The following is a 23,463-nucleotide window of genomic DNA, read 5'->3' as shown; positions in this document are numbered from 1 at the left end:
TGTGTAGAAAGAAACAAGAGTTGTGATAAATATTGAGTCATGCATTTTAGCATCAAACTTTGTGCCTGGTAAGTTGGCTAAAATAATTTTAGATCAGGTCAAATGGGATGGAAATTCAGCTCATTTTTCTATAGATGGAAGATGTAAACAAGGTGAAGAATGTGAAAGATAACAGATTTGGATCTTGGATGCTAGGTAGAAATAGTTGAATGCTGTGTCAAATATAATCGTTATTGAAGTTTTGAAATGGAGGATACCAATATTCTGAAGGCTTAATGGATGTGCCTTTTCTGAGGGGCAGATTGAAATTCTGCAGAATCCTTGTCTGGGACATAAATTAGATGAAGTGAATGATGGACTGAATTGTATACAACCAGGGAAGATATGAACTTTATTCCTTCTGCGTTTTATGTTCCAGAACAGTATTGTGCTTCTGCAGAAGTGTTGGAAAAAGTTGTTTTCCTTTACAATCAAAACACAATAATGTCAGTCACTTCGAACCAAACTTAAACATTAATTTACTTGATTGGTTTATTGAAAATTCATGGTGGCAATTGCAGATTTGTGATGAAACACATAATAACATGATGAATATCTGTAAATTTATATTCTCAACCATCCCTATGTGAAGTAGTTTTCTCAGTTTCTTCTTAATTTCCCTTTTAATTTGGTCCCTTAATTAAGGTTGATATTACACGGTTTTAGTGCTCAACAGGCTATTCAGTTGTCTTGTTAGATAAATTTTCAAAAATATTTGCAGGGCGAGCCAAATTTAGGTCTCCACTTCTGTCTGTCTCTAAATTTTGTTCTCCTTTTCATGGAAATTATTTTTGACAACCACCCTGTAAAAGTTAATGTATCATAGCTCAGTTAGATTGCAATTAATTGGAGGCTAGCAGAGGTACCACACATTTAATGCTCTCTTCTACTCAAATCCATAATTACTTTTAAATTTTGTACTTGATGCATAGATAGCATACTGCAGTCAGCTTTTTTCTTATTCGTAATACAATGCAAAGAAAACAAAATTGGAAATCTGAACCAAAGATTTCACATTGCTGCCTTTTTGTATACATGTTCTAAATAACTAGGTGTCTGCATGAATTTGCTTTTAACAATTCACTGCTGCCATCATTTTATCTGGTGGTGGTTTCTTTTGGTGCCAGTTACACATCAATTACACTATTCTAGTCAGTTGTTAACAGTAGATTGCTGACCCTGGAGTACCATTAACTCCCTTTTATTTTAAAATACTGACATAATCATGCAGTGACTGTCGATTTGATCAGTGTTCACATCTTCAACAATTCGCAAAACCTGTCAGTTCACTTTGCTGTTTTATTGGATGCAAACCCCAGACGTCTCTGTGAACCTAAGTAATGTTGTTTTTGAGAGTCCTAAATATTCAGTCCACTTTCCCTTTTCATTAATGGCAAACCAGCAAGTTTGTCAGAAAAATGCAAAGCTACTTCCAGTAGAGTGGTGTGCTTCAAATACAAGGCTTTTGTAAACTGATGAGGAAACACTTACGAGGATGTTCAAAATGCTGCAGCAGCACAATGAACTCGTCAGCTCTGCATTATTTCAAGTTTTCATTTTACTTTATAACAAAGAACATTTCTGTGTAATTCTAAGAGTTGAATATATGCCCAATAAGTGTCTTTAAAGTGGCAAAAATAATGCATAAAGCAAAGCAAATTCTGCACAAGGGAAGGCTTTGGCAGCATTTTAATTTCTTTTTAAACAATTGCTGTACAACTTTAAAAATCACACTAACTACATATTCCTGACCCTTCTTTCTTTCTTTATTTTACCTAGCAGTTATTGTAATGAGAGCTTTTTTCACACAAGTGGAAGGAAGTTAAATGCAGTGAAAAAGAGTCCAGGTGTCAGCTTAAGCTAGACAAGTCCAAGAGAAATCTTTACATCCTGAATCTGAATCCTAAAATTCAGCTGCAGCATTTTATTCTTGAATGAGTTTGAGATTTAAATAACATTTTTGTTGTTAATTTTAGCATAGCTCTTCATTTTCTTTTTGACCCAGAGAATGGGAACAGAAGTAGTTATTGAGATTGGTTCTGTGTTTAGGCCATATCATGTAATTGATGTTGAGACATACAATACAAAAAAATGGGTTTCACTTTCGAAGGAAAATTAAATTTAACTTCCAAAGCTTGAACAAGCAGCTCAATTAAATAGACAACATTTATTCACTTATCCTGGTACATTCTTGTCTACATAGTCCTGATTTAAAAGGTTTCCTCCCTCCTGGGTCTTTGGTAAGAATATTGGAACATAGTTGGGGGTAGACCAGTTGGCCCCTCTATTATGCTCTGATATTCTAGATTGTGGCTGATCTTCTATCTCACAGAATCTTTAGAATTTTGAAAGATGACTACCAATGTGTGCACTATCTGTATAGCCACCTTTTTCATCACTAAATGTGGATGTTAACAAGCGTAGGGATTTGTCAAAGTTCAGTCCCATTGATTTATCCATTTACTACTTTTTCATTACTAATTTCTTTCAATTTGTTATTCTCACTGGTCCGTTGGATCTCAATTATTCTTCTGTCTTCCTCCGTGAAGCCACTCGCAAAATAACTATTTGGCTTCTCTGCAATTTCCCTGTTTTCCATTATAAATTCTCCTGTCTGCTTGTAATGGACCACATTTATCTTTACTAATTTTTTTATGCATTGCTATAGAAAGTTGTACAATCTGTTTTATGTTTCTTGCTAGTTTGTAGTCCTATTTTGTTCCTTCCTTCTTTCATCCCTTCCCTTTGCTGAATTCTAATGTGTTATAAATTCATTGATCAATGTGGACATCTAACAAGTTATTCAGAAGTGTTCTAGTTCCATAGTAATAAAGCACTTAATGTCTGTTGAATTCTTGCATTATGGTCTGAAAATATACAGGTTAATCCATTTCTGGAAATTGCATAGATATATATGATTGTCTAGTTAATGTTTATACTCAGGAAAAAAGCAAGAGACATGGATAATCTAGAAAGACTACAGTCTGCATAGTTTGATTGCTACTCTATTTGATGGAAATCTCCCAGAATGAACATTCACACTATTTATTATTCACATTCAAACATCAATGGATTCAGCCGTTCTATTCAATTCTAACATCTAATGTATTTGGCAATCATCTAATATGATTACTAATAAAAGAGGGGAAATGTTTCTTTAGATAGAAGCTACTCAAAACTTATGTGGTGGTGTTTCATGATCTAAGAAACAAGGAACTGTTCAAGGTTCAGTTTTATGTTGAGGAATACTTTAGACAAAGCATTTTTGACTTTTTGGTATTTCAAGAGGAACAGTATAGTTTTGAATGACTATTCATATTGGGGCGGCACGGTGGCTCAGTGGTTAGCACTGCTGCCTCACAGCGCCAGGGACACGGGTTCAATTCCAGCCTCGAGCAACTGTATGTGTGGAGTTAGCACATTCTCCCTGTGTCTGCGTAGGTTTCCTCCGGGTGCTCTGGTTTCCTCCCACAGTCCAAAGATGTGCAGGGTAGGTGGATTGCTAAATTGCCCATAGTGCCCAGGGATGTTGAGGTTGGGTGGGTTAGACATGGGGAAATGCAGGGTTTGGGAGAATGGGTCTGGGTGGGATGCTCTTCGGAGGGGCAGTGTGGACCTGTTGGACAAAATGGCCTGTCCCCACACTGTAGGGATTCTATGATTTAGTTGCTTCTTTAATGCTAACTAAACTATGTCGAATGTTAAATGAACTTCGCATTCTGGACTAACCTTTTAGTCTGACACGATTTATCTTATTCCATCTTCTGATGTCAAGAAAGTTGCAAGAGCAAATGTTCTTTTTTTCTGCTTAGTTTATCTAAATATTGTGCAGCTAAAGCTGGTGGAGAAATCCATATCATCATATGGGGGTAGAGTTGATCTAACCCATATCGCACTTTAAAGAGAGAAATGATATAAATTGATTTTTATAGATATTTGACTTACTAAAAACCCATTACAACTGAAATACAGATTCATTGGTAGCTGGGTCATACTATTAAACAGTAAAAGGTCCTGGGTTTCTCACAGGTGGATTCAGCAGATGGTACAGTCTATGAAATATTAAAATGTGCTGTTTTTCTCATTTATGGTTTAATGCTTGAAGCATGTGAGTAGAGAACTGAATAACTATAGAAACTCCATATGAGACAATGGCAAATTAGCCACAGAGCTGGAGGCTATTAAGAATACGAGGAATAGTTGATTGATATTGAGGGACTGGATCAATTACTGTTGAAGGATTAGTTTTTGGAAGTAGCTACAACGATCTGACAGTATGGTTGGTTGATCAGGGCAGCAAGACATTCATTTGGGAGGGAAATTTGTCAAATTGGTGAAAGATGTACTGTACTGGTTGTGACCTTGAACAGGTATAGTCAAGGGGAACATATAGGAGGAATGACAGTGATTTTACCTTTTTTAAATCTGCCAGTTGGCCACAAGGCAAACCAATGGTGGCCTTTAAGAAGGACTGAGGTTCAGTAAGAGATCAAGTACATTTGTAAGTGCATGTATTGACTGTTTTGACTATCAGTTTCCTGGCTTTTCAATCAGGCTAAATCCAGTAATGCACAGTCTCAGCAATTTGTTTAATTTTAAACTAGAATTCAAACCCCACACCTAATCTAACCTTTTATAGTGAGTACCTCCTTTAATCTCCTGAATGTTTTCTAAGAACATTCCGGACTGGATTTTTTAAAAAAAGGAAAAGAGAGGCATATAGCAGGTACAAAGGGAGCAAATCAACAGAGGCCCTAGTGGAGTATTGAATGTGTATGGGAACTTGAATCAATTAAGAGAGCAAAGACGGGGCATGAAAACAATTAAGGAAAATCCCAAGATATTCGACAAATATATCAAGGAAAGAGAATAACCAGAGAAAGAGTAGGACTTATTAGGAACCAAGCAGGAAATTTGTGTATGGAGCCAGAGGACCTTGGGAGAGTGTTAAATGGGTATTTCATATCTGTCTTCTCTTGGGAGAAGGATGATGTAGGTACAGAATTCAGAAAGGTTTTTATTTAAGCAGACTGATATGGGGAATGGTAAAGTATTGGAGGTTTTGGCAGGCTTAAAAGTGGACACATATCCAGAATTGGATGAGTTGTATCCCAGGCTGCTGTAGGAGACCATGGAGCAAATCAATGGGACACTGACCCATATTTTTAATTCCTATCTGACCTCAGGAGAGGTGCCAGAGGAAAGGAGGATAACTGGCATGATTCCACTTTTCAAGAAGGGTGGTAGAGTTAAACCAGGGAATTACAAGATACAATAGTGAATCTCACATTGGTGGTAGGGAACCTATTGGAGAAAATTTTGAAGGGTAGAATTAATCTCCATTTAGAGTCACAAGGTTTGATCAGGGCTAGTTAGCATGGCTTTTTCAGAGACAGGTCATGTCTAACAAATCTGGTTAATAATCTGCATGCCAGGTATGTAGACGAGGATAATGCAATTGAAGTAGTTTATGTGGATTTCAGCGTGGCCTTTGACGTGGTCTCACAAGGGAGATTAAAATGTGGGATCCAAGGTAACTTAACAAATTGGGTCCAAAGTTGGTTAGTGATAGAAGGCACAGAGTGGTGGTAAAGGGCTATTTGTATGACTAGAGACCCATGTCTAGTGGCATGCTACGGGGATCGGTGCTTGGGACCCTTATTGTTTGTTATATTCAAAAACTATAGAGATGAGAGTGCAGGAGGGAATGATAAGTAAGTTTGCAGATGATAAAGAGTGGTCGGGTGGTTAACAGTGCAGAAGAAATTCTTGGCTAATAGGACGACATAAATGGATTGGTCAGATGGAATTCAACCCTGATAATTATGAGATGGTGCACTTGGGAAGAAGGAACAAGAAAAGGAATGTGGTAAGACACTAGGAAGTTCATGAACTGAGGAATCATAGGGTGCTTGTCTAAAAATCCCTGAAGGTGGCAAGGCAGGTTAATAGGGTACTTAAGGCATACGGGTTACTTCCCTTTATCAGTCAAGACATAGATCATAAGAGCTGCAAGGTTATTTTGGAGCTGTACGTGACTTTGGTTGCTGTGGTTGGTTTGCTCGCCAAGCTGGTTCGTTAGTTCGTAGACGTTTCATTACCCTGCTGGGTAACATCATCGGTGCAGCCTTCGATGAAGCACTGTTGTGTTTTCCCGCCTGGTATTTAAACTCTGGGGTCCGTTGGAATCGGTTACCTCATTTCTGGTTTTTCTTCGCAGTAGTGTATATATAGGGTCTAATTCTATGTGTTTATTGATGGCCTTCTTGGTGGAGAAGCCTCTAGAAATTCCCATGCTTGTCTCTATTTGGCCTGTCCTAGTATTTTGATGTTGTCCCAATTGAACTGGTGGTTCTCCTTATCTGTTTCTGAAGAAGGGTCCCGACCCGAAACATCAGCTTTCCTGTTCCTCTGATGTTGCCTGGCCTGCTGTGTTCCTCCAGCTCCACACTTTGTTATCTCTGACTTCAGCATCTGCAGTTCTTGCTATCTCACTGATAGATAACACTATTGCCTCTGAATCAGCAGCTTGAAGTTTCAATTCACGCACCAGAGACTTCATTGCGTAATATAGACTGACACTTCCAGTGCAGTTTTGAGGGATTGCTGCATTGTATGAGGTTCCATCTTTCAGACAATATGTTAAACCGAGGCCATGTATGCCCTTTCAGATGATGTAAAATAATATCCTTCAAAAATGTCCTGTCCAATACTTGTCCCCAACCAGCATGTAAAATACTGTAAATCCTCTGTATCCACAAAATCACGAATTGTGAACTCACCTATCGGTGCTAAAAATTAATTTACAACAAAAATCAACATTTGTGGGCAAAACTCACATTTTTAACCCATTATCAGCCTACTGTTAAGCAAGCTCAACACTCATGAATTTCATTATTCATGGATGTTCTCCAGAACAGAACCCTTGGGGCTATGGTGTAATTACTAAATCATAGCTCACTTATTTGATTGCTATTTGGGGGACTTTGCCATATGCAACCTAGGTGTTGTGCTTTCTCCGTTACAACAAGTTTACCTTTCAAAGCAACTTACTTGCTGTAAAATGAGGCTGTGAAAGGAGTTCTATAATTACAAGTTTTCTAATTCTTTCTCATAATTGTTTTTACGTCATTGCTTTCACAAAGTTCAGTTAGTACAAAATCCTGTAGTTATTCCTGCTGCTGCACAAACTCTTGAAAGTGAATGTTGTCATATTCTCGCCCAACCCCACTGGTCTGCTGTGACTCAGCTAACTGATTTCAAGGTTCTAATCTATGTCCAAGGGCTTCCATGGTCTTCCTCAGCCTATTGGAAAATAATACTCCCCACTGTTCCTCATCTGTGGAGGCAAATGGCACATTTATGTAGAATTCACTTTCAAAGTCATTTTTTTCTTGCTATGTTAATCTTCAATCATCATCACATGCACCTATCAATTAATTTTACTTTTTTTGTTATGCCTCAGTGGACTAGTGCAGTGTGCTGAAAATCAAGCCTCACGTTCAGAGTTGTTACAAAGTTTAAAAAAAATTATACAAGAAGTACCCCGAACTCCCCAATTTACCTGTCTTTCAGACGCAGGTTGACAGCACAGAATAGGTTTCGGTATGTAACAAAAATACTATTTATCACAAATTGATTCCAACTATGGATAAACAATCCACATATAACTACTAGTTGAGACTCTAACGCCCATTTTACAAATCCTCGCCTCCCCAGAAAGCCAGAGTGGTGGGGAAGAAAGTGATGGTTGGAGGGAAGGCTAAGAAGGCAGTTGATTGGTTCCTATTCACAGGGTTCATTGAGATGATCCTTTTGGTTTGTCAGAATGTGCTGCTCCTTGATTCTGCCAGATTCTTTCATTTTGCTTACACCGGTACAGGGTGGCTGGTTCACACTTACAAAGTCTCTGGTTTTCTGGTTAAGAGCTACAGCTTACAGTAACTGTTGAGGGAAAGATAAACTCGTTTTCGTCAGGGTTGGTGTTTTTTTTTACTGCGAAGAAAGACAGGTCCTGCTCTTGTCAAGATCCAATTACTTCTGTCCCACATTCACATCCTAAACCGTCCAGCAACCTGAGATCACATTGTTGGCAGGCAGAAGGTCTCTGTCATTGTTCTGTGGACTAGTTACCAGTAATCAATTAGCTGTTTGTTGCCAGCCAAAGCTCCATTTGTGTACACAACTTGGCACCAGTTCATCTGCAAGTTTTACCCCTCCACCTCACTGCTTGAGCACACAGCAATGTAAGCAGTACTTATAATGAGTGTCGGGTTATTTGCTTTTAAATAGTGCAGCAACCCTTGATTTTTAAAACAGACCTTTTCCTGTTTTAGTCCACAATCAAAAATACAGACAAGTAGAAAGATTCAGCCTTTACATTTTAAACCACTCGTTCAATATCCACTTCTCTCATAAAATATTAAGGCTGTCATTCACAGTTGGGCTCATTCTTGATGTAAATTATAATAGACAATTTAAGGTTATCTGAAGTTTTCAGGGAAAACTTTGAGGATCTACACCTCATGTTGAAACAACACTTTGTCATGTAATAATTATAACCATATAATTCTGTTATACAAGAACTTCTTCCTACTACGATTTGTTGCAAATGTAAATGGGTAGCTTCTAAATTTAACCACAATTGGTGGTGTTGAAAGTTATCCTGAAGTTTATTTTAATTATCGTAACGAAGAATATCCAAGTTGATGAATTTGAAAGAGAATAATTCCCCAGTTGCAGAGTTTTTTTCACTAAAAGTAAAAGATGGCCAGGCAAACGCAAGATAATGTGAAATTAATTGACATTTAAACTGCTACTGGCTTATTCTTATGTTTCATATTGTCATCAGAACTTTTTAATTGCTACAAAGATCATACATCCCACTTGTCTCTTTTGCAATATTGTGCAAGACTGCTGCCATAATTAAATATATATTCTTATTTAGAAATGTTCTTTTATCCCCATAATAGAGTGAGTCTTTAGTTGTGATAGGAGTACAACTCGCTGTCTTACTTTATTATACAACTCATCTTAGCTTGTGATTGATCCTGTAACGATACGGAAGGGATATCTTTGATTTGCTTGGATAACTAAGAAAGTTGTAATTTTATTATGTATCTAGGTAAGTTGTTCATGGATTTCACATTATTAACAGGCTGCAAACTCAAACCTTTAAATTGTATCTTCTCTGAAGCATCTGGAGTGTGAGTCTACAGGGATTTTTTTTTAAAATTCTGTGGAAGAGGGGCAAATACTGATAAAATTAGCCATTTTGAACATTCTTGATGGTCCAGCAGTTCTCTATCCTGTGATATTTCCCTTCTGACAACCTTGTATTTTAAATGTAGCAAATGTCATCATGGATTTATTTGATTTTTAACAGCCTTGTAATTCATTTCTTTTAAAAATATTGCTTGCCTCATTGCTTTCAAGTAACCTTTTAAAAAATAATATTTATGTTAGATTTGCAAATTCCTTTTCTTTCTGTGCATATCCACTGACGGGACAGGAAGCGTGAGGCTCTGCCAAAGCCATTCTGCAAGTAACAACCCAGAGAAATGGGAGACTATAGGTTGAAATTGTGGCCTAACCAGCTTGTAAATTAACCTACCATGTCATTAGTCTTTCATATTACTTTGAAGTAATACGCAATTCTATATTTCTAGGTTAATAGGGGAGGCGATGGCCTGCTGCAATTATTGTTGACACCCAGGCAATCTTCTGGGGACCTGGGTTCAAATCCTGCTACGGCTGATGGTGGAATTTGAATTCATTAAAAAACATCTGGAATTAAGAGTCGAATGATGTCCATGAATCCAATGTCGATTGTCGGAAAAACCCATCTGGTTCTCTAATGTCCTTTAGGGAAGAAAACGGCTATCCTGACCTGGTCTGGCCTTCATGAGACTCCAGATCCACAGCAATGTGGCTGTTAACTGCCCTCTGGGCAATTAGGGATGGGCAATAAATGCCAGCCTAGCCAGCGATGCCATCATGCCATGAATGAATTTTTAAAAATGTGTGCTGAAGAGCGGCTCTTGTATTTAATGTAGTGAATGGTTTAAATTCATTGTGTTTGTTTCAGCACATGTCTGCAAGAATGTTAACAAAAGTTTGAAATGTGCACAGGCTTGAATTGATCCAAAGGTTTGGAACAACATAGATGTGATTGTTTCTGCTTTGTCCTCCCAAAATCTTTAGAATATCAGGAATGTTGTAGGTGTAGTGATGTTGGGTTCGATTTCCAAACTTTTGAAGTAAAACTTTTTAATGTAAAAATGAAACTACTATGTCTTCAGTTACTCATTTGTGATTTATTTCTGCCCAGTTACCAGGCCCCTCGAGAAACTGACATCGGAGCGTTTGTAGTACTCTTCATCTCGATTATAATAGCTGGCATAATCGTATTTAAATTAAACATAACCTGGCCTGATTTAAAATCATTCAGAACACAACTTATTCATTTTGATTAAAACATTCCAATAAGCTAGATTCCCTTAGACACTTAACTTTGACAATTTCAACAAATCATGTTTAACAAATACATCTTAAAAACTAGAGTTTCATCAAATCGATTCAGAGATAGTAGGAACTGCCGATGCTGGAAAATCTGAGATAACAGGGTGTAGAGCTGGGTGAACACAGCAGGCCGAGCAGGAAAGCTGACGTTTCGGGTCTGGACCCTTCTTCAGAGATGAAGAACGTCAGCTTTCCTGCTCCTCTGATGCTGCTTGGTCTGCTGTGTTCACCCAGCTCTACACCTTGTTATCTCAGTTTCATCAAGTCGACTAGGTTTACCATACTAATTGTCGGACTTGATAATATTAGTGTGTTGACAACAACTTTGCTGTGAAGGGTTTACTAGCTTTTGACAGGAACTGCCAAGGGCATTTTTACTTAATCAAAACTGAATGATGTTTAATATTCTGTTGTTGATCGAATGCTGCTGTTATTCTAGAACGTATCCTGAAGTTTCTAACGTGTATTAGAAAATCTAAGCAATTAATGCACTGTAGTAGTATTCACATAGAATACAATAGTGCAAATAAGTAGAGAAATGTTCATTATGTCTGTAACATTCCAGTGAGGAGGTGATTGATTGCATTTTCACTGTTACATCTTTTCTATAATACTTTATTTTCAGTTTCATGATTAACACTACTATAATCCCAAAGCAATTCATTTGCGCTGTTAAAAATAGAAACTACATTGTTTAAGGATAAGATGCAATCTAAACTTTTTGTTGAGGAATTATAAATACAAACAGTTATTGCCAACAATACACAACCTTGACTGTCCTCAGCGTCCTTGCACCATTCTCCTCCATTGTCCAGCTTAATGGGACTTTTTCTTACTTGGTTCCAGTCATGCCTATCTAATCATAGAGTATCTTTAATATGGCTGCTATTCTAACCTCCATTTGGTTGCATTTGGAGCCACCCACTGAGCTATCCTAACCCCTTCTGCCTTGTCATCTAATGGCCCAGTCCTTGAAAACATCACCCAAAACAGAGGTCAATTTCAATATGCCATGCAGTTCTACCCCTTCACTCTGTCTCAAACCTTCCCCTGCCTCTGAACTATTAGGATAGATGTTTGAATAAGATGCAACTTTCCCTAGCTCGCTATTGGGTAGACCTAAACCAATCACCTTTAGCCTTTGCCAATGACTTCATCTCTTCTCTATTACAAGCTAAACCAGATTGTTCAAAGTTTTGTCATCTTGTTCAGACCCAAACAGCTGAACAACACATGTACACATTTTAGAGTCACAATGGCAATTTTGTGCCAGTTGGTGAATTTTCTATAAGTAAAAGAAGGAAATCCTGCTTTTTTTTAAGCAACATATTTCACATTGTCAGGATGTTCCAAACTATTTCATCACGACTGAAGTACTTCTGATATGGATGTTTCCAATGCAGCAGTCAATTGCTTACAGCAAGATCCTACAAACAATATAGTAAATAACTGGTGAAGTTGTTTTTTGGATGTTGAAGAAAAATATTGGCCAGAACATGGGGCACATGATTCAGATTTTTTTTATTGGAAAATATGGTTGATTTGTTTAAGTGCACAGGCCCTTCACATTTTATTTTGTATGGCATGTGCATAAATAATAATAAACAGGGGATGACTTCTATGCAGTCCATGTTACCGTGCAGCAGTATTGCTTACGGGCAATATTGGTTATGGAATCATTTATCTCCATAAGCATGCAGACGTTCAATGTCTCATCTGAAAGATGGCACTTGCACACTACACTGACATGCCAACAAAAGTGAAATGTTGAAGCATGGAGCTTAAACTTATATTCAGAGTATTGCCACTGAGCCAAAGCTCCCACCTACTATAGTCTGTTCTTTGAGAGAATTAAAGGAACAATTGAAATTTTGTGACAGTTCAAGGGGTGTGTCATTCAATCCTTAGGTAAATAATAATTCATTACAATAGTCAAAACATTGTTATGTATGTCATTAATGGGACCTAATGTTGATGTTGACTTTTTAAATTTTGTTGGATTTTCTTTCTTATTTGCTTCTGATAGCAAAATTAACTCTCTTAACAATGAGGCGAGTATTCCATTGACCTCTCCGTCATCAGTACCACCTAAAATTAAACATGAACTTGCAATACTGAAGTACCTTTTCAAAAACCAGTTTTAAAAAAATCAAAATTCAAAATCAAAGTTAAAATAAAACTGTGCATAATAAAATGTTGTTTTTATGCTACTTAAATCTTGAAACGGGGTGGAAGAAAAGTTTCAGAACTTCCAGATTTTTGATGGGCTGTTTTGGAGATTGCTTTTGTGAAATCACAGATGTACAGTTTTGCATTCTGTAATTTTTTTTTACATTGAAAGACAAAGGGGAATCTGTAGTGCAAAATATATGTATGTTAGTTTACAAAATAGTAGATAATGCCAACTACATCACCAGCAGTGTTCAGATGGCACTTTGGGCTGACTTTCCTGGGTCATGTCTGGGCAGCTGATTGAACCACTTAAGTGTCTAACTAAGTACCGCTTCCTGCCTCATGGACATTTTGCCCACATTACACTGCTATTTGGGGAGATCATCATGTAAATCTTGTCAGCAGGAATCTAATTTCCATGTCTGTCATTTTCCAGATCATTTGCCAGTTGCAGGTGCAAAGTGCGTCCTCTTCGTATCCAGAGTTGCACTTAAACATAGCTTATACCAAGATATCTTGACCAGGAGGCCAAAGTTAAAATCCCACCTGTTCCAGAGAAATATAATAACAACTTTGAACAGGTTGATTGCAAATCAAGACATCTGTCAGAGTTTGTGGAAGAAAAATTTCATTAGCACTGTGCCTCAAATGATTGAATAGATCTAAACACAGGCACTGTGGAATGCCCTTAAGTAAGTAAAAGGCCCCCTCTAAGATGAAAATTGCTACTTTTTTTTTAAACAGCCATGACGTGGAGGTGCCCAGTGTTGGACTGGGGTGGACAAGGTCAGAAATCACACAACACCAGGTTATAATTCAACAGGTTTATTTGAAAACACAAGCTTTCAGAGCCTCGCTTCTCCTTCAGGTGTTAGTGAGGTGGTATCAGGCATAGAATTTATAAGTAAAAGATCAAAGGGTCACATCACTGATGAAGATGTATTAAATCTAAATAAGGCCTCACACCTAACATGCATTGTCTGACCTAAAATGTCACCTCTTCTTTACACTGATAAAACCTTTAGTTCTCTCAGGGCAGTGACTTGAAAGGAATTCAGGGATTTACATTTACATATTAATCAATTAAAACCTTCTTACTGATTAAAGATTTAACAGCATCTTAGGTTTGTTTAATACATCCTCAATCGTGGTGTGACCCGATTGATACCCATTACAAGCCAAGATACGCTTCATCCATCTGGCCTGCGCTGTGTTTTCTCTTCACTTAAGTCTAGTCGAATCCCACACTTCTCCATTTCCTAAATCCTTTCATGTTGTCCTTTTTGAGCAGTTATCTAATTGGCTAGTTTGAACTCTGTATCAACAATGATTTGTCAAAGGCACTTCCACCTTCTAACTATCTTCTCTGTAAACAAATGCTTTTTAATTCTTCCTTTTAATTATTTTTGAAATTATCTAAGGACAAAAAGTGAGAGGCCATAAATGTGTTGACTAGTTAAGACACATCCATTTCTATTTATCTTACAATGACACTTTGTAATTTGGAATATCTCTATCACTCCTTTCCTTGAACTTCTTACCATCAGTGGACAAAGAGGAACTAATTTCTAAATTCCCTCTTCATTTCTACAGCACTTCATTGCCAGTAACACCCTTAGTTATCTGTACCACAACAATTGTGTATGTGGATAGACAGACTGTTCAGGCCTTCAAGAAAGTGTCAAGCTAAAATTTCATGCTTCGTGAAAAAGTTAACATTATCATAATTTGACAAATGAAAACTGTATAGTTGGACTTGTGCTTCTCAATATCTGCTGGGGTATTGCACCAAGTATTAGCAATATTATTGATGAACTTGCAACAGGTTTCAGCATTTGGTCTTTTTCCTTTCGAGTTTAGTCTGACCAGGCTGTCCTTTGATTTTCTTTATTTGTATTGGTGGAATTTTTTTTTTTTTTTGCATTTGAATCTTATTGTGACGTTTCTAATTGGAAAATACCTGTATAGCTTTTGGTCTGCCAGCTCTCATCCAAATAAACCTTGAAACATATAGCCTGCCTTTCCCAATTAGACCAAATGACAATTTTTATGTGGCATCTTAAATATAAGGTGACATCTCAGAGCACTTAACGTGGGCACAGTCAAAAAATAGGCATCAAAGAAAGGAAGACTAAGGAAAAGCTTGCCAAAGAACGAGGTTTTAAGGAGGCCAGCATACTGGAGGGGTTGACTGAAGATTCTCCAGACTATGATGCTTGGACATCCTAAGGCTTTTAAGATTACAGCCGAAGGGACATGAGGCATGCAAAGCGGTCAAATTAATATGGAGCTGAGTCAACAAGGTGCAGGGCTGGATGAACCCAGCAGGCCAAGCAGCATCATAGGAGCAGAAAGGCTGACGTTTCGGGCCTTGACCCTTCATCAAAAAAGGGGGAAGGGAAGGGGGTTCTGAAATAAATAGGGAGAGAGTGGGAGGCGGATAGAAGATGGATAGAGGAGAAGATAGGTGGAGAGGAAACAAACAGGTCGAAGAGGCGGGGATGGAGCCAGTAAAGGTGAGTGTAGGTGGGGAGTTAGGGAGGGGATAGGTCAGTCCAGGGAGGATGGACAGGTCAAGGGGGCGGGATGAGGTTAGTCGGTAGGAGATGGGGGTGCGGCTTGAGGCGGGAGGAGGGGATAGGTGGGAGGAAGGACAGGTTAGGGAGGCGGGGACGAGCTGGACTGGTTTTGGGATGCGGTGGGGGAGGGGAGGTTTTGAAACTTGTGAAATCCACATTGATACCATTGGGCTGCAGGGTTCCCAAGCGGAATATGAGTTGCTGTTCCTGCAACCTTCGGGTGGCATCGTTGTGGCACTGCAGGAGGCCCAGGATGGACATGTCGTCTGAGGAATGGGAGGGGGAGTTGAAATGGTTCGCGACTGGGCGGTGCAGTTGTTTATTGTGAACCAAGCGTAGGTGTTCTGCAAAGCGGTCCCCGAGACTCCGCTTGGTTTCCCCGATGTAGAGGAAGCCACACCGGGTACAGCGAATGCAGTATACTACATTGGCAGATGTGCAGGTGAACATCTACTTGATGTGGAAAGTCTTCTTGGGGCCTGGGATGGGGGTGAGGGAGGAGGTATGGGGGCAGGTGTAGCACTTCCTGCGGTTGCAGGGAAAAGTGCCGGGTGTGGTGGGGCTGGAGGGGAGTGTGGAGCGGACAAGGCAGTCACGGAGAGAGTGGTCCCTCCGGAAAGCAGTTAAGGGTGGGGAGGGAAAGATGTCTTTGGTAGTGGGGTCGGATTGCAGATGGTGGAAATGTCATAGGATGATGCGTTGGATCCGGAGGTTGGTGGGGTGGTACGTGAGGACGAGGGGGATTCTTTTTTGGTTCTTATTGCGTGGACGGGGTGTGAGGGATGAGTTGCAGGAGATGTGGGAGACACGGTTGAGGGCGTTCTCGACCACTGAGGGGGGGAAGTTACAGTCCTTGAAAAACGAGGACAACCGAGATGTACGGGAGTGGAATGCCTCATCCTGGGAGCAGATGAGGCGGAGGCGAAGGAATTGGGAACAGGGGATAGCATTTTTGCAGGAAGGTGGGTGGGAGGAGGAGTATTCTAGGTAGCTGTGGGAGTCAGTGGGCTTGAAATGAATATCGGTTTCTAGGTGGTTGCCCGATATGGAGACAGAGAGGTCCAGGAAGGGGAGAAAGGTATTAGAGATGGTCCAGGTAAACTTAAGGTTGAGGTGGAAGGTGGTTGGTTTTTAATGTTAGTAGAGATCATGGGCTAGATAAGGCTGCAGAGTTATGAAGGAATGAACAATGAAGAGGTTTAAATATGATCATGAAAGATTTGAGTTGCTGGGGAGATGGGAGGGCAAACATTCTAGTTTGGCAAGAGGTGATGGTTGTAAGATATTGGGTCTCTAAGTGTTTAGACAAGGAATTATTTAAAGCAAACCTCCAATGTAATGAAAATATGGGAGTTGTACATGAGGCTGGAGTCACAGCCAAGTAAGATTGGGGATGGGTTAGTCATAGGCATGAATGAGGGCATGAAAGAATATAAATATAGATGCATTGTCTGTGAAAAATTGTGTGATTAAAAAATCTACAGAAGGACCTTTCTCCTTCATTGTTTAGACCTGTCCCATGAGTTCCATGGTTCATCCATGCACTCTTTACTAAGTTTATCACTATGTTTGCTGAACCTCCCAAATGCAGAAACCCATAGTGTAAACATCTGCTCATGCGTTTTAAAAAATACTTGAAAATGCTGAGATTTTGAAACGAAAACAGTAAAAGGCAAGAAGTACCTCGGGTGACTGTCTGTCTGTGTGGAGTTTGCACATTCTCCTCATGTCTGTATGGGTTTCCTCAGGGTGCTCCTGTTTCCTCCCGCAATCCAAAGATGTGCAGCTTAAGTGAATTGGTCATGCCAAAATGCCCCGTAGTATCCAAGGATGGGCAGGGTAGGTGTATTCGCCATGGGAAATGCAGGATTACAGGGATAGGGTAGGACAGTGGGCCTGGGTGGGGTGCTCTTCAGGGGGTCGGTGTGGACTTGTTGGGCTGAATGGCCTGCTTCCACATTGAAGGGATTCAATGATACTATGAAATGCTGAACAGATCCATTATTGTTTATGAAGAAAGACTGACAATTCAAATTCTCATCTTTATTTAGAACTGAAAAACAAATCATTTTAAAAATTTATTGCTAAAGTCAATGAAAGGGGTTGGTAAAAGCAGGGCGAAGTGCACATAAACTAAAACAGGAAAACAACTGTGAATGGAACCATGAAAATGCTCCAGTTGCTAAAACGAGTGCCATTTTAATCTATCTAATTGGGTATTACCAGTGGTCACTTTAATGCGGATTTTAGAGTATTCTTCATAGCAATTGTAGCGATAAACATTTAAATCTTAATTTCAGCTAAATTTTCCATAATGCAATTGAAGGATTTCAGTTGTAAATTTTGTTGAAATGAAAGTTCACATTAACCGTGTAAAGCTGTAGTAACTTAGCTTTTGCGTGTATCTTTGTAGTATGTATGTGCTGAAGGATGGCATGGTTACTGTCACTGATGGCTGTCTTGCTAACCTAGTAACAATGGGGCAACTCAGAGGGTGATTGAGAGATAACGTTACAATCCATAATAATATGTCTTGTCATCTTGTTAATTTGAGCGCACAAGCAATTGTTATATTCAATAATGATTGTGTCCAGTGTATGCCTAATACATCTCAAAATACACTCCTGTTGATTGTACTATACATGTCTTCTCTGATTTCCCAATCATCAGTGGATGAAATGTACCTTTTTATGTATTTCAGTGACTATTTCCACGAGCACATACTTTGATGGCTTACTGGTCACAGGTCTCTATACATCAACAAGCATCCAAACCCCACATAGTGTCAGTGGACCTGGCTCATTTGGCCTTGGTAAGTCTCATCACCTAAACTTCAATTATTTTAAATCATGCATCAAAATGAAACTTTTATGAACAATTGAGGAAATTCAAAGAAATAGATACTGAGTACTGGAAAATGGCTTATCTCCTATAGCTGTCTTTATAATCTAACATGATTCTTTCCCAAGAAAATTAAACTCTAAAGCATGAGGGAGAAATTGATAGTTGACACACAGAAAGGAACACTAAGCTATTATAAAGAACAGACTGCTTTACTAAAGAACATTTCCTTAGGCCATGAGAACAACCCTAATGCACAATGGCAAGTTCTTTGCTGAATACTTATTTTAATATTAGGGATACTGAACGTATGACACAATGTACACTATAGGTAGACTAGTTCATGTAAGCCAGTAATTTCACTTAGTTCTCAATGCTGGTCAGTAGTTACAATATCAAAATTGGAATGTTCGTTTGAAGGCAACATTACATCTGTTATCTTACCCTGAGTTCTCTAAGGTTTTGGAGTAGATCTGTAGCTCGGGTTGTGGGTGTTGAGGTTGGTTGGCTCGCCGAGCTGGTTTGTTGTTCCGCAGACGTTTCGTTACCGTGCTTGGTAACATCCCCAGTGCAGCCTCTGATGAAGCGTTGGTGTGTTTTCCTGCCTGGTTTTTAAACTCTGGGGTCCATTACGATGGATTGCCTCACTTCCGGGTTTCCTCTGTAGTGGAATGTATATGGGGTCGAGTTCAATGTGTTTATTAATAGCATGCTTCGTGGAGTGGCATGCTTCCAGGAATTCTCGTGCTTGTTTCTGCCTAGCTTGTCCCAGGATCTTGGTGTTGTCCCAGTGGAAGTCGTGGTTCACCTTGCCCATGTGGATTGAGATGAGTGAGTATTGATCGTGTCTTTTTGTAGCCAGTTGGTGTTCATGTACTCTTGTTGTTAGTTTCCTTCCTGTTTGTCCGATGTAGTGTTTCTCGCAGTCTCTGCAGGGGATCTTGTAGATGACATTGGTCCTGTCCATGGCGGGGAGTGGGTCTTTAGTTCGGGTGAGCACTTGTCGTAGGGTTGATGTGGGCTTGTGTGCCACTCTGATGCCCAGCGGTCGTCGAAGTCTTGTGGTGAGTTCTGACGTGTTCCTGATGTAGGGTAGTGTGATAAGTGTGTCAGGGCGTGTAGAATCTTTCTGATGCTGTTCCTCTAGGCATCTCCTGACCCAGTTCTTTGGATATCCATTATCCTTGAATACTTAGAAGAGGTATTCCTCTTCCTCTTGGCGTAGTTCCATGTTGCTGCAGTGTGTTGTTGCCCTTTTAAATAGTGTTCGCACGCAGCTTCGTTTTTGTGTGCTGGGGTGGTTACTATTGAAGTTCAATACCTGGTCTGCATGTGTGGCTTTTCGGTGTACTTTCATTTGCAGTTCCCCATTTGTCTTGCGCTGTACCACGACGTCCAGGAATGGGAGTTGTTTGTCGTTCTCCTCCTCTCGGGTGAATTTTATTCTGGTGAGGGTGTTGTTTATGAGTTTGTGTGTCTCTTCTAATTTGGTCCATTTAATGATGACAAAGGTGTCGTCTACGTAGCGTATCCATAGTTTAGGTTGGATTTGCGGAAGGGCCGTCCTTTCCGGTCTTTGCATCACTGCTTCTGCTATGAGTCCGGAGATAGGTGATCCCATGGGTGTCCCGTTGATTTGCTCGTATGTTTGGCCGTTGAAGGTGAAGTGGGTGGTCAGGCATAGGTCCAGTAGTTTAAGCATGTTGTCCTTGGAGATGGTTTCACTGGGGTTGTGTTCTGTTCAAGTAGTGTTGTCATTGTTTCCCTTGCTAGTGGTATGTCGATTGATGTGAATAGGGCGGTGACATCAAACGATATCATGGTCTCTTCATCCTCTATCTTTATGCCTTTGATGAAGTTGAGGAATTCTTGGGCTGAGTGGATGGAGTGGGGTGATTTGTTGACTAGGTGCTTGAGTCTTCTTTGTAGTTCCCTGGCTAATCTGTGTGATGGAGTGCCTGGTAGGGAGACTATGGGTCTGAGGGGGACTTCCGGCTTGTGCACTTTAGGGAGGCCGTAGAATCGGGGTGTGTTAGTTCCTTCGGGTTTCATTCTTAAGAAGTCTGTTTTGTTGATCTGTCCTGTTTGTTTGAGTCTTTGTAACGTGTATAGGATTTTGTTACCTAGTTGTGGTGTCGGGTCAGTTTGTACTGGTCGGTATGTGTTCTCGTTGGCGAGCAGTGCTTGTGCTTTGGAGATGTAGTCCTTTTTATTCATTGACACTGTCATGCGCCCTTTGTCTGCAGGTAGTATAGTGATGTTCTTGTTCTTCTTTAATCTGTCCAGGGCTTGTCTTTCCCATGTGTTGAGTTCCCTCTTTCTAGTTAGTGTTGGGACTACTGTCTGTCTTATAGTTTGTCGTGTTTCTTCGTTGATATTGTTGGTCTTGAGTGTGGCTTCCAGTGTAGCTAGCCATTCCGTTTTGTTGGCGTCCCTGTAGGAAACCTGGAAGTGAGGCAATCCATCGCAACGGACCCCAAATTTTAAAAACCAGGCGGGAAAACACACCGACGCTTCAACAGAGGCTGAACTGAGGATGTTACCAAGCACGGTTACGAAATGTCTGCGGAACAACAAACCAGCTCGGCGAGCCAACCAACCTCAACAAATTGCCCTGAGTTCTTTCATTGGAGAGTCTCACCAGACTTAGCTGATATAAACAACAGAACTTGATTCTAGATAGACAAACAGGAGGCTGGAGCAGCATTTGGAGGAAAGAGGCAAGTCAACATTTCAGGTAATACCCTTCTTTAGGACTGGATTTGGGGGTAGGGGAAGCTGCAGATAGAGAGGGGCATGGAGGAGTGGAGGTATAATGGTGGTGATAGGTGGACCCTGGTAGTAGGTACGACCTGGTTGGTCGATGGGGGCGCTGAATCCGGTTGGTGGAATGGAAGGGAGGAGGTGGGGCTGGATGGGGAGGCGGGGCATGGGGGTGGGAACGTTATTTGAAATTGGAGAAGTCAATATTGAGTACTTCGGGCTGTAGGGTGACCAGACAGAAGATAAGGTATTGTTCTTCAAATTTGCGTTGTGAGTTGCTGTGACACTCGAGGAAGCTGAGGTCGGACCTGTTGGTGGGGGAGTGGGACGGGGAGTTGAAATGGGTGGTGACCGAGAGGACAGGTTGGACGTTACTAGCCAGGCGAAGATGTTAACCGAAATGGTCACCTAGTCTACATTTGGTCTCGCTGATGTAGAGAAGACCACATTGGGATCACCGGATGCAATAGACTAGGTTGGAGGAGTTGCAGGTGGCATGGACCCCAGCTATGCCTGCCTGTTTGTAGGGTATGTACACCAGCACTGTTCCCCAACTCTTCCGCCGTTGCATCGGTGCTGCATCCTGCACCCAGGCTGAACTGGAGCAGTTCATTGACTTCCCAAACAACTTCCACCCTGCCCTCGAATTTCACTTGCTCTATCTCAGACACCTCCATCCCCTTTCTTGACTTCTCCGTTTCCATTTCTGGCAACAATTTACAGACCGACATTTACTATAAACCCACAGACTCCCATAGCTACCGAGACTACACCTCCTCCACCCTGTATTCTGCAAAAACTCCGTCCCGTTTTCCCAATTCCTCCCTCCCCATTGCATCTGCTCTGACAAGGAGACATTCCACTGCCAAGCTTCCCAGATGTCTGCCTTATTCAAGCAACGCTCTTCCCAACCCCCCTCCCCCTTTACCCCCCGTCATCCAGACAGCCCTCCACCATGCCTCCTCCATTCCCTGCTCCACAGCTCTTAACCAGCAACCCCCCACAAACAGAATAAAGATTGGGTCTCTCTTGACCTCACTTTCCGCACCAGCCTCCGCATCCAACATATCATTCTCAAACACTTCCGCCAAATCCAATTAGACCCCGCTACCCGTTACATCTTCCACTCCCCACTCCTCTCTGCCTTCCACAAGAACCATTTCCTTCACCACTCCTTCGTTTGCTTCACACTCCCCACCATCCACTCCAACCCACCCGGTACCTTCCCCTGTAACCGTTAAAGATGCAACACCTGCCCACACACCACCTCCCTCACCTCCATTCAGGGCCGTAAACAGCCCTTCCAAGTGAGACAGAGCTTCACCTGCATCTCCTGCAACTTAGTCCATTGCATCCGGTACTCTCGATGTGGTCTTCTCTACGTCGGTGTGACCAAACGTAGACTAGGTGACCGTTTCGCTGAACTGCTTCGCCTGGCCTGTAATGGCGAGCGTAACCTCCCATTTCAACTTCCTGTCCCACTCCCCCACCAACATGTCCGTCATCGGCCTCCTCCAGTATCGCAGCGACTCGCAACAAAAATTTGAAGAGCAACACCTTATCTTCCACCTGGGCACCCTACAGTCTGAAGAACTCAACGTTGAGTCTCCAATTTCAAATAACCTTCCCACACATGCCCCGGCTCCCCTTCCAGCCCCACCTCTTCCCTTCCATTCCACCTACTGACCCTCCCTTCCAGCCACCAACTGGATTCATCCCTCCCATCATCCAGCCAGGTTCTACCTACTACCAGGGTCCACCTATCACCACCTTTCTGCTTCCACCCCTCCCGTTCCTCTCTTTATCTGCAGCTCCACCTACCCCCATATCCAGTCCTGAAGAAGGGTAATACCCGAAACATTGCTCCTTTCCTCCAAATGCTGCCTGGCTGCTATGTTGTTCAAGCCTTCTATTTGTCTACCTTAGATTCCAGCATCTGCAGAACGTGATTCTAGCTTTTCAAATATTAACCAACCAGAGACGATGACCATGTTTGTTAAACTATCTACATCCGCATTGCCCCACTTCTAACTGTGTACTTGCATATGTTGTGAGGAGGGGAGGGCAGGGGAATTGTCGCACTTCTAACTGTGGGCATGAGTATCAAAGGAGGGGATGGTGTTGGTGGGTATTGTTGAAAGAAGTTATGTTGAAGGGCGAATCACTCTGACCTGTTTTTGCATGTGCTTTATCTATCCAAGATGATGTACTGTGTTGAGAGACTACAAAAGGGAAAGTGGAAAAGTTAAACAAAACCTTCCCTTTGGAAAGATTAAGCTATTTAATCTGTGCATAATAGCTGAGTGAAATTTTGATTTGTCTTTTTCATTGTCAAATAACAAGGGCGCAATAACTTAAGTCCGTTCTAGTGCTTATCTTAATATGTTGTTGCTTGCTTCAAAAGTATTTAAATCAGAATTCTTGTTCTGTCTGCTACATCATGCTACCATCCCAAATAATGACGAGAAAAATTAATTTTTTTTCCTGTTATTCTAGTGACGAAAGGTGTCTCTAAGATACATGCCTACTGAAAGCCATTACATTGTTC

General features: G+C 40.8%; 1 protein-coding gene across 1 annotated transcript in view; it reads left to right on the top strand.

Annotated features, from left to right (window-relative positions):
* Window positions 1–23,463, top strand: part of reln (reelin) — a 294,405-nt gene that overhangs the window by 8,133 nt on the left and 262,809 nt on the right. Inside the window, exon 2 of the mRNA XM_048609963.1 lies at window positions 18,013–18,123. Coding sequence (XP_048465920.1) covers window positions 18,013–18,123 — 111 coding nt within the window. The remainder of the gene's footprint in view (window positions 1–18,012; window positions 18,124–23,463) is intronic.

This window comes from Rhincodon typus, chromosome 22, assembly GCF_021869965.1.
Source record: "Rhincodon typus isolate 14 chromosome 22, sRhiTyp1.1, whole genome shotgun sequence".
Lineage (NCBI taxonomy): Eukaryota > Metazoa > Chordata > Chondrichthyes > Orectolobiformes > Rhincodontidae > Rhincodon > Rhincodon typus.
This window is presented reverse-complemented; position numbering and strand designations above follow the sequence as displayed.